This window comes from Pogona vitticeps, chromosome 4, assembly GCF_051106095.1.
Source record: "Pogona vitticeps strain Pit_001003342236 chromosome 4, PviZW2.1, whole genome shotgun sequence".
Lineage (NCBI taxonomy): Eukaryota > Metazoa > Chordata > Lepidosauria > Squamata > Agamidae > Pogona > Pogona vitticeps.
The window spans coordinates 145,410,603-145,423,112 of NC_135786.1; the positions used below are offsets into that span (position 1 = coordinate 145,410,603).

A 12,510-nucleotide genomic window follows, 5' to 3' on the forward strand; every position below is an offset into this window, starting at 1 on the left:
CAGGACATGAATGAATGTCTGTTCCGAACACATGGGCATTAATTGACCTGCTGTTCACATGAAGCTAGCAGAAAGCATTGTTGACCTCACCATTATTTTCAAAGATTTAAAAAGAAATACTAACACAGAATTATTCAAACATAATCTGCGAGAAACCCATTACATACAGTATTCACCGGTAAATAAACTAATGTAAAATGTGTTTCTGATTAGAGAAGGTCACGAACCACTGGTTTGTTTACTAGCCAAACATGTGTTGTATATTTGGTGCCCTGACCTTCTAGTGAATGCCTACTCAGAGGCCGTATCCTGGCCTCTCTGCCCCTCCTCTGCTGGAATCTACCTCTGAGTGGGTCACCACCGGAGGGGACAGGGCACCGAACCATGGATCATCTGTTGGGTCTGTAAACAAAGTTTGCCAAACCACCAAGCTGGCGGGCAGTTCATGCCCATCTCTTCTTCTGATATCTTATGAAACTTAGGTTATGGAATGCCTTAATTAAAAAATCTAGGGCATACAAACCAAATTATGAGATGTATTCATTGTTTGCTCGGTTAGTGTTATTCTTCCATGGATTTCCCATAACAAGTGACAATTAGAAATGGAATGGCATATAGTTCATGGAATATACACTTCATAGATCAGGAATATCATTATAATGATGAGAATTTTGCATCAAATGAGCCACCACAGATATCTTGTTCACAAACTCAGCTTTAAATCTGTAAAGCTGCCTTATAGGAAGTTCGTGTATTTAGCCAAAGCCTCAGGGATGGGTCTCTCCTAGCCTTGCTGCCTGAGATTCTTCCAATAGGAAGTTCTGGAGCTTGGGAGTAACTACTTACAAACAATTGGTTGCACATAATTAACTTCCCCCCGCCCAATACAAATGTTACAAATATGTTACACAGTCACTTCCTTTGAAGTACAACTGCAACTTTTACCATTATTTAATGTGATTAGTGCAAGGGGTCAATAAATGGGGAGAAAGAATATCATATCGTTCAAACAATGACTTGTGCCACCCTCACACATTACAATGTGTTTTGTGCCACTGGTTAGGTGGTTTTTTAAAATAAGCAACTAAATAACTATTTCTATTCCTTTTGAGAAAAGGGAAAGGATTAGTTTTTAAAATGAAACACCAGTGGTAGCTAACTACTTTTGGAGGTCTTGGAAATATAGCAGTAATTAATTATTTTTTTAAAAGTAAATCTTTAATCTTGGGTGAGATCTTAAGGGAAACCCCAATATGATACTGCCTTCTATTTACATCAGTAGTTTTAATCCAATTTTGTCTATGTCATGGAGGAGGAACCTACTCCTTCAGAGGTTGCTAAACTATAGTTCACACAATCCCTGATTGGGGATTCTTACAGCTAAGGCTGTGGGTGACTGAGGTATGTAGAGAGCTATAGTTCCCCAATTGTGGCTTAGGTCTAATCTCTACCACAGCAATCCAAGAGCAAAAGATCCGTTGACTGTAAGGACAGGAGTTGAATCTGATACTGCATTATTTTAAAGCAAAAGTTTTTGGCTCTTTGAAAGTGGAAATGTGTTTCGGAATTAAAGAAGTGAGACCCTATATTTCATGCTAATTATTCAATTATGTGTGCCAAGTACAGAAGATAACACTTGAATTAATATCATTCCATCCATCGAGTAGTATGTGTACAAACACAAACATTAGAATAAATCTTTCGATTACTTTTCCACACTGGAGAACAATAAATTTACTGCAATTTCATAATAAAAAGGATTATGTTTATATAGCATAAATCCATTTAAGATTTGGGTACTTTTCCCCCAAAGCATCTATGCTAATCTTACCTTGTTGGGCTTTTTTTTAACCATCAGAATTCATATATTTACAGACAGCAACACAATCTTTTATATGGTTTTGAAGAAAAAAAATGCCTCCCACTTCCTGAAAAATATTTCTATTTAAACATTAGTACTGTACCATATCAAAACAAAAATGCTAGACACAATTTTCTAAGTGAGAATAAAGCTGCAACAGTTAAGATGTCCTTACTATCAACTTGCTTATTTCAGGTATTACCAATCCCAATTTCAGAAAATTGTTGAGAAATGGCAAAACATATTTACAATTCATAGTCACTATAATAATGTCAAGATTTAATCCAAAACACTGAACAGACTTTCTGAGTTTGAGTGTATGGGAATATCAAATCTACAATTTTACTGAGATACTTATCAGATAAAACAATTTTTAATACTTTAATCTTAAAGAATGTCTATGGAATATCATTGGAACAAACAGATATAACACAGTCTCCCATTTTGGTCATACAAGAGACAAACCAAGTTTAATATATAAAATCTCCTTTTGAAAACCCCACGGTCAGTGGAGAAAAAAAATGAGAAATTATTTATCATCAGAAGACCACCACTTATGTCCTTTCTTTGCCATTCGCTGTTATTGACAACTGCAAATTCAGCAGCTAGAAATATAAGAGGATTATACTGTACAGGGTAAACCCAAAAATGAGTAAACACTAAAAGAAACAACTGAGGCAGACAAAATGTACCCGGATGCAATTATATCAAATTACCATATTTGCCGGTTTACCAGTAGAGAGCCATACGGTGAGACCACTTAAAGCCTTTGAAACTTAGATAATTCAAATCTGGATCATCAAAAGGACTTAAAAACTGTAAAGCATTTTAGTAGACAGTAAATATAGAATCATGAAGTTGGAAGAGGCTTATAAGGCCGAGTCCAACCCCCTGCTCAATGCAGGAAAACAAATGACAGGATATCTGCCCGGTGGATGTCTGAATTTCCCTTGAATGCCTCTAGTGTTGGAGCATTCACTACCTCTTGAGGTAATTGGTTCCATCGTCGTACTGCTCTAACAGTACAGTTTTTCTGATATTGAACCCAAATCCGGCTTCCTGTAACTTGTGCTCACTATTGCGTATTCCACATTCAGGGATAATCAAGAACAGATCCTGTCCTTCCTCTGTATGACAGCCTTTCAGCTATTTGAAAAGTGCTCTGATCTCTCTCCTCAGTCTTCTTTTCTCAAGGCTAAACATAGTGATTATTAAAATTCTGCAGAGTTTAGAACTCATTGCTTTTGATGATTCAGTGACTTGGGCAGATAATAAACATGGTCACAGTTAACTGGACTGCAGCGAATAGGACCACCTGGCCGTGGGGACAGGTGTTAAGAGCCTGATTGCTTGCTGGGCCTTGTAAGAGAAAAGCAAGTCTGTGTGGTCTTGAGAAAGTTAAACGTTGCCAGAGCATTCCTTGAAGAAGAGAATAGTACTCAGAGATAGAGTATACAATCTTAGTTCCCACACAAATCACGCTTCTTAATACACATGGAGTATTCTCATATAGGTGAACATTTGTAGTTAATGATTCCATTATCCCCCCCCCTTCCAGTACTGGTCAGGTTTCCATAAGGAATGCTCACATATTAGCACTATCTGTCAAGATTTTGAACACCTTCCCATACATATGCCCTTATTCTTTATGTCCACATTTAAAAAAGCATTTAGTCTATCAAGCATCTCCTTCTTAATGGTTCAAACCTTGTAATCATATAGGAGGGCTGCCTAGGTATAACATTCAAACGTCCCCAGTCTTAAAGATACAGGAATCTGTTAGTTACACAATATTCATACGTTCTTATATTCAGTTCTGTAAACGACTTGGGCCCAAGCTGCCTCAAGGACTGTGTCTCCCTTTATGAGCCGGCCCAGGCATTAAGATAATCAGAGGAGACCTTTTTCGATCTTGCCACCTTCACGGGTGCATTTGGTGAGGACATGGAAGAGGGCCTTTTCAGTTCCTGCTCCCAGATTTTGGAACTCCCTCCCACAGGAGGCCAGGCTGCCCCCATCTTTGCTATCCTTCTGCAAGCAGGCAAAACCCATTTGTCTACTGGCAAGCTTTTCCTGAGTGACTGGCTGCCTGACTGCGGTTTCTAAATGGATTCTTGTGCCTTACTGCTTTGAATGTGCTTTTGGTATTGCTTTTTCTTAATGTTTCTTAAAGTGGTATTTGTTTGATACTTTTTAGTACAGTGGTACCTCGCAAAACAATTACACCTCAGAACGAGGAATCTGCATGATGATGACATTTTGCGACCGCCATTTTGCTTTGCAAAACAGTGATTCCTATGGGGGAATTTCGCTGGATGGTGATTTGGTCCGTGCTTCGCAGACTGTTTTTTCACAAGACGGCGATTTAGAACAGCTGAGTGGCGGTTTGCAAAATGGCTTCCCTAGTGGCGATCTTCGCAAAACGGGTGTTTTCGGGCCCGTTTTTCGTAAGACAGCGATTTAGAACAACTGATCGGTGGTTCGCAAGGCAGCTTCCCTATGGGCGATCTTCGCAGGACGACAAGGTATCTTCCCCACTGGAACACATTAAATGGGTTTCAATGCATTCCAATGAGGAAAGGTTTTTCACTAGACGATGTTTTCGCCAAACAGTGATTTCAATGGAACGAATTAACATCGTCTAGCGGGGCACCACTGTATTTGTATATTACTGTTTTAACTTCAAATATTGTCTGTAATGATTATCTTTGGTCCTTTTTAAGGAGAATGGCATGGCAGTAACATTTTAAATAAATAAACATTCACATTGAAGCTGTATGAGAGTGCTTGCTAATTGGAACCATAGCTTATAAGGGTTCCCAATCATGGAAACTGCAAGTCTGTTTCTCTGTTTCAGGCATAATGCTTGTATAGTTGTGTACTCTTGTGTTGTGTACTCTTGTGATTATGAAATAATAATAGATATAATATTGTGGTTTTACAGAAAATAATATGCTGCATTAGTCTTTCAATGCACAAAGATATTCAACGTATGAAGAGAAAAAGCAGGCATATGATCCATCCACAGGAACAAAATTGTGGCTTGGAGAATATTTTACTGGGATACCCAGTGGGATGTAGGTGGATGAAGTGACAAACTAGGACTCAGGAGGCCTAGGTTCAAATTCCCACTCAACCATGGATGCTCACTGAGGGTGTGGAAGCCACATTTACCTTGAAAGCCCTGTTAAGGTCACTATAACTCATTTCTGACTTGACAACACATAACATAATAGTACTTTTACTAGCTCCCTAAAAACAGCTATAAAGATGGCAAACTTTTAAGTTCTAGCAGAATTCTTCATTGGGGTAAGGGAGGGACCAAGGGAGGGCAATATGGACTTTGCAGTTACAAATGAGAAAAATATGTCCTTCTACAGTCTCTTCTCTCCTTGCAGACCGAACACTGGGCTGGATAACCTGTGGACCTATCAATTGCTGTGGGTGTAGAACACAGAATCCTCTGCTGGCTTGGAGCAAAAACACATGGAATTAAAATTAAAAAAACCACCACCACCCTGGGCGAGGGATGGAATGCAGAAAGGCAGAGTAAACTGGGTAACACTATAATCCAGCTTATAATGACATTAACTATGGCACAACTCATTGAGTTTGAGTATTCTTTTTGCTGTTATGGCACAACAGGGTTCTTAAAACCTCTCTATTTTCTCTAGGCCCTTCCCCCTATAGAAATTAAAATGGGTTGATAGTTATTAAACCACACCTTACATAATCCCATACTAATAAATGCATTAAAACAAGTGTTTATCACAGCTAAACTGACCAAGCCAAAGGTTTCCATCGTTCAGCTTTATAAAGAACACATATGAAACTCCCCTTTTAAATTTCTGGACACATGTTGTTTCATTTCAAGGAAACTTAGTGAATATCACCCTACCTGACTGCATTGCCAGTGCTGTCTGGATCTTGCGCCGTCACTGTGCCCAGAACAGTTCCAATCTTGGCATTTTCGTAAACGTCCATGACATATGAAGGCAGAGTGAACAATGGAGGCTCATCCACATCCCCAACAATGATCTTCAACATAGTTACATCTTTAAAAGGTCCTAAGTGTGAGAAGCGGAAATCGAGGTGGGTATTTGCTCCTTCTATATTAAGAGTATAGGATTTCTTTTTTTCATAGTTGAGTGGCTGTGGGAAGAAAAGAAATGCGGCATTACCATTGTGAACTGGGCCTTTGTTGATTTCTCACATTGTACTCCTACTTTGACTACTCCCTGCCAGATGAGCTTTCCGACTCCAGTGTTGTCTACAGGATTCTAACAGCCTTAGTGACAACTGCCTTTCCTACACTTCGTGTGTGCCAGCTTCATACAGCATCTCTTATGTTTTCATAATATTTTATTATGCCTCTACTTCCTCTTGTTTGAAAATGCTAGGCAAAATTCATAATAGCATCTGACTCTTGAAAGAAATGAATGTTCCCAGCGTATTGTTGGACAATCAATATGCCTCTGTCAATATTGTATAATAAAGAAGAGGAACCCTTCTTTCTGAAGCACAGAGGGAGGAAAGTACAAGGCCATGCTTGTTATATTGCCACGTCTGGCCTTACTAACCAAGGAAGTGTGTAACAGAATTTATTTAAGGCTGCCATACATCTCCCCAAAGCTGCTTCTGCAACAGTGACCTCAACACCCACTCAATTATCAACAGGGCAGTAATGACCATTGCCAGTTGGGGCAAGTGGGAACAGTATGATGCCTATCTCCAAATGACCTGAAAAAAGCTAGACCGCCTCCCCCACCCCCCACCCCCAATCATTTGCTGTGCTGGGGAGCTGGCAGAATGCTTAGGTCATGTGGTTTTCTTGAGCTGAATAGTTTATTTACAAATGTTAGATGTGTAGCTATATTAGTTTGTTGCTGCAAAATTATAAACAGTCTCATGACAGAATCCCCTTATTGCATGTGATTCTGTAAAGCTAATTTCACAGGCAATTCTACCAGGTTAGGTCAGCTACTACACTTCCTGGCACTCACTGGTCAAGCAAATAATGGAGTGCCCCATTGAAATGCCAAATAAATGACAGATGAAGGACAAAAGGAATTTTATTGACACATTTTCCCCTACAAGACTGGAACTAACAAATCTAAGGTGTAAATGCATGTGCATTTCCTTCTGAGAAATGCTCACAAGTTGCTTTTCAATAACAATACATAAAATTGGGCTTTTATTATGAAGTAAGCACCGAACTGTTGTCCTCAGTTAGCAGAAATGTATTTATGTACAGACACATTTAGGGTCCAACTATTTATTACAGATAGCTTCCTACTAAAAGAGGGGATTTCCTAAGAGCTGATAGTGTGGACTGTCACAATAGGAGTTTTGCTTTCTGAGTAGCCTTCAGGACAAGAACACATTTTTTTCTTTGTCATTCTAATTTCTCAGATAGAGCAGATCATCTGAATCACATTTTTGAACACCATCATAATTTCAATTGTAATCACTTTTCATTTCTAAAGATGGGCCATCTCTAATGACCAGTTTTGCCTTCACATACTGTTGCAGAAAAAAATGTATGAACAGTGGAATTGTGAAAAGTACAAAAACAGCTGTGTGACCGTTCTTTGTGAATTTTAAATGCATATAAGTACAGCTACAGTTGTCAACAATCTACTCCACTGTTTGTTCGTTTATTTAGTAACTTGTTCATAATGTGCTGTCAAGGCACATTCAATGTTATAGCAACAATGATAGGGTTTTCAGAGTTTTACCACTCCCCCCTGAGAAATTTTCCACAGTGAAGCAGACATTTGAATTCAAGTCTCCTGAGTCTTGATCCATCACTTTACCCACCACAATACACTACTCTATCCACCATACTATAGTGGCATGAAAACATGTATTCACTGCACATGCCTTTATCTTGCTTATCCTTGAACTTGGGGTGATATATACTGCTCTTTTGCTGTATACTACAAAGTAAATCAAGCTGAGAGCAAGTGAATAGCCGGAGACCACCCAGTGACTTTCATGTCCCAACGAAGATATGCACATAGATCTCCCAAGTCCAGTCCAGAATTTCAAGCACTACATCACATGGGTTGCCTCAATAAAATTGCTCTTGCTGAAGACGTATACAATAGTAGGGTCTGATATGGTTTGATTGAGGTGACTGGAGACTTGTGATCAACTAATTGAATAACATAATACAGACATTTATATTTACTCTGAAATATGGAACTTGGATAGACAACCTGGATACAGAAAGACAGATGAAATCTGTTTCATATTTCTTCATTACTTAATTTGTTCAGCTAACCAAATATTCCTATTTTCTAATGCATTTCAGAGGAAAAACTTTTCTTGAACTGTCAAATCTCTTGGTGAAATAGGGAAAACATAAAATGAATATATTTCGCTTCCTTGAAAAACAATGTAATTTAGAGAATATTGCTGTCCCTACCTGCAGCTAAATCATTGCATACGTATCACTGACTCACCGCCCCAAGGCTTATGTATTATATTATAAATGATGTGAAGAAAAGATGTCAATATAGACTGCTACAAAGCAGAATAATTTGCAGGGAAACAATTTACAGCATTAACTACAAGACCAATCTTCAGTCCTTCTCCGATTACATGGAAGCCTTATTCAGTCATTAGGTCTGGAAATGTGTAATTGTGGTAGAGGACAGGAGAGTGCCTGTATGATCAGTCTGCATGTCCAAAGCTGATATGGAAAGAAGGCAGACGTTCACACATCCCTGGGCCCTAGGAGCCTGAATGCTAAGCCAACTTTCTCAGTGGCTCAAATCAAATCATTTGTGATCCTCCTTCTTCAGTCGCCTAACCATAAATGAGTGGTAAAGGCAGTAACTTGGTAGCAACATGAGAATACACTGCTTTGCACATTAAAAGCAGTGCGTAAATAGTAGTCCTCTTGTACACATTGGTTCACAGTGTTATATTTTTCTCCACGTAGATACAAGTTCATGGTCATTAAATCTGGGCTATACATTCAGCAAAATAGCTGCCTTTTACATAGCCAGACATTTTTATGATAATGAGAAAGATTGTTTCTTTTACCAACAGCCTTTCTATGTGTGATGGTGCACCCACATGGAAGCATTTAACAGGACAATTGTGAGACTTAATGAGGAAGTCCCACAGAAGTGAACAAGGTTGTTTTATAGAAAGCATGACACTGGAGTATGGATGTTAAGTAACCATTATTTCTTTCCTATTACATTAACCTCTTCTCCCAAATGTATTGAGTGGCTTAGGTACACTAAAAGGCAATCTCCTCATCATTCCAGAAGTCCACAGTTCTGAGAGGCACCAACTGGTTATTCAGGACTATTAACATTGAGCTCAGTCAAAAGTCATTATACTGTATGCCAAAAAACCTGGCTTGAAATAGGTTGGCCCAAGGTACTCTTATGAAGTAAATGCTGGTAGACAGTGCTAAGCTCAGTTTTCTACTGTAGCCCGGACTGGCAAATTTCAGAGAGAGGAAGTTATATGCAAAGATGTGTGTTCACAGGTTTCAGCTCAGGACATTTTCTCATTCCCACTGGCCATTCCCAAGATGGGGAACTGCTTGCCAAATGTCCTCTCCTTCTTGTCCTCCTAGCAGGCACACATTGTTCTCCTCAGACAGCGTGTGCCATCAGCCCAGTTAATAACTGACTGGAGCAGTTGTTCCTTTTCATTGATCTGTGTGTGCTTTTAATTTGTTAATAACACTTGTTTTTATTTGAATTTAACTATACGTATCTGCCTTCACTGCTAGTTTTCCAAAAAGAGGAAGGAAGGAAGGAAGGAAGGAAGGAAGGAAGGAAGGAAGGAAGGAAGGAAGGAAGGAAGGAAGGAAGGAAGGAAGGAAGGAAGGAAGGAAGGAAGGAAGGAAGGAAGGAAGGAAGGAAGGAAGGAAGGAAGGAAGGAAGGAAGGAGGGCATCAAATTCAGCAGGTGTGACAATTGGAGACTAAAACTATGAGCACAGAAAAGGAAACAGGAGTAGGAGTCCTTGGAAAATAGTCATGGTATTGACAGAATACAAGAGACATTGCCTGATAACCAGTCCATATATAGCTCTGAAGCCTTGCTATGGAAACAAGCTCAATAGTAACCAATGATAGCTCATATTCCTCTTTATATCCTAGAGCAGTGGTTCTCAGCCTTGGAACCACAAATGTTCTTGCAGTACAACTCCCAGAAATCATGGCCAGCATGGCTCATGGTGAAGGCATCTGGGAGTTTTAGCCTAAGAACACCTGGGGACCTAAGGTTATGTACTACTGTTAAGAGTCTTGAGAACATCATGCTTCTTCCTTTGACTGGTTCAGCAAGAAGTCCTTGTCAAAGAAGTTCAAGGTGGACAGTAAAAATATTTTCTCCATATTTTATTCCTCTGCACACCAGGAGAGTTGTTACTTTATAGAGGGAATAATATTGATCCTTCAGGGAATGTGACTAGAGGGGCAATGTTGATGGTTTCCCAACTCAATCACGAAGCCACCAACCTTTCCAAACCAGAGAACTTTTTTAAAATAGATCTTTCTGTTTGTTTGGCTAACCTGGTCAACATAAATGGAGAAGCCATCAGTATTTCCAGCCAAGCAAGGCCTAAATGGTTCAGTGTCCACGGTGCTGCCTCATAACCTTTGCATGTTTTATATGCTATTCCTTTGATGTAATTCAGGAGAAAATAGAAGACAGTACTTATGTATTCCTTTTATTCTAGGTAGTTTGTGGAATGGCAAAGAATGGGGTGCACATAGAATGATAAAACAGCAAGTGGGGGTTTTAGTACATTGCTCTAAAGGCCCTGGTAGGCAGAAGAGCAGCTTATGAATTCTTTAAATAAAACAATACAAAAATGTATGTAAATTAAGAGCCATTCTGGGCCCTTATGAAATAGGGGAAGATACAAATCAATTCAAATAATATTTATTCCTCTGTATGGAAATACCATGTCCAAATCATGCCAGGTCAAACTTTGCTGAACTGCTTATTTTCAGCTTATTCGAAGTGTAACACTACCCCCAGCACCACCACATGGCCTTTTCTGTAATGACTACAACAACATTTACTTGATTGCAACGTCCACTGAACTCACTGAGACATACTTCAGAGTAGACATGAGTAAAGACTATGCCATCAGTCACTTACGTCTCCTGATATTTTCTGTTGTGATATACAAACAATCTCTGTATGCTTTGAACATAAGAATAAAAAGGGCAGCATAAAATATATTTATTATAATACATGATTAATACAAATGGATAACCTTCTGATTAATGAATAGATTGCATTTATTACAACTGCAGTCCTCTTGCCATGCTTTTAAAGAAAACAGCCTTACTAGCTTTGTGATTCTGCAAGGACTCTGTGAGAGTTTGAAGCAATCTCTATCGATGCATTAAAAATCAGAAGCTCACTTGCATCAGCTTTCACATTAGGTGTCATGCAAGTGTAACAAAAACAAAAATAAAAACCCAAGAATGGCAGACAATAAATCTTGGATCCTGCTAAGAGAACTGCTCTATGCAATATATTCTGCTTAGTAATTTTGATGCAACTCTCTGTACATGTTTCCTTTGTATTGCTTTGAGCAGAGCCTGGAGATCATTGAATTTTAAGAAAATCATTTAGGATTGTGTGAATGTTTGGGCAGGGACCAAGAAAGAGGAGGAGGAGGAGGAGGAGGAAGAAGTCATATCTTCTGGAAATCCTATAAAGCATAAGTTAATATGCATCCTTGTATGAAGGAACATATGGGAGTGGGAGGATGCTGAGGACAAGAAAATGCATATATAATTTTACATATCCCTCACATATTCTACATCTCACAGGCATGATGGACATGCCACCAAATCCTGCCATGTCTATTTGATTTACAGAATGTGGAATATTTGAACTAGCCCTTATCAAGGATTCTCTGTTTCACTTTGAGAACACACTAGACACAAACTGTTGAAAACTTGAAATTAGCACATTAGAAGTAACACTGTTACCTGTGACATGTTACTTTTTAAAGCAATGAGGAGTAACAATACTACTTTGTTGAGGATTCATGGCTGCTTGGTTAGCCTAATTGTAACGAAATCAGTGGTCTTTGTTACCACATACCTTAGTGCAGAAGACATCTGGTGGTTCTCTTTTATTTCTGTTAAATAAAAGTTTGGTGCTACTTAGAGCAGTGCACAAATTGCTTGCCACCTACCATGCTGAAATACACTCTGTGTTATTCAAGAGAGCAATGCTCTACCTACTATAGTAGCTCTACCTACTATAGTACATGTGGCTAGAAGTCATACTTCTGAGTAAACTCTATACCTAGAAGCTCTTGGAAAGTGTTGCTGCAAGCTGGAATCAACTTGACAGCAAGTAATTATTATAATTAAGACCCAAATTAAATACAATCACAGCAGTTCCAAGGAACGATTCTGATCAATGTAAGGAGAGAAGGACGAGTTATTGTTTTTCAAGTATGGGTGAGGAAAGCAACATCTTGTCACTTTGTACCCTTATCCTCTAGAGTTCTTCTGCCAGCTAGATTATTTCTTCAGCTAAACTTCAGTAATCCGGTTTCTTTTGCTGGGGGCAGGAGAATAAGTCATGAGTATGGACATCATGATTTGGAGGGGGGGGAATGTTCTGCACTCCTCATACAGGTCC

General features: G+C 39.0%; 1 protein-coding gene across 13 annotated transcripts in view; it reads right to left on the minus strand.

The window, feature by feature from the left end:
- Positions 1 to 12,510, minus strand: part of CDH18 (cadherin 18) — a 787,224-nt gene that overhangs the window by 56,013 nt on the left and 718,701 nt on the right. For 12 of the 13 annotated variants that reach the window (XM_072998510.2, XM_078391717.1, XM_078391712.1 and 9 more), the window contains one exon: positions 5,760 to 6,013. In XM_072998510.2, coding sequence (XP_072854611.2) covers positions 5,760 to 6,013 — 254 coding nt within the window. Of the gene's footprint in view, positions 1 to 5,755; positions 6,014 to 12,510 lie in introns of those variants that run through there. The other variant, XM_078391721.1, reaches the window with a different exon arrangement.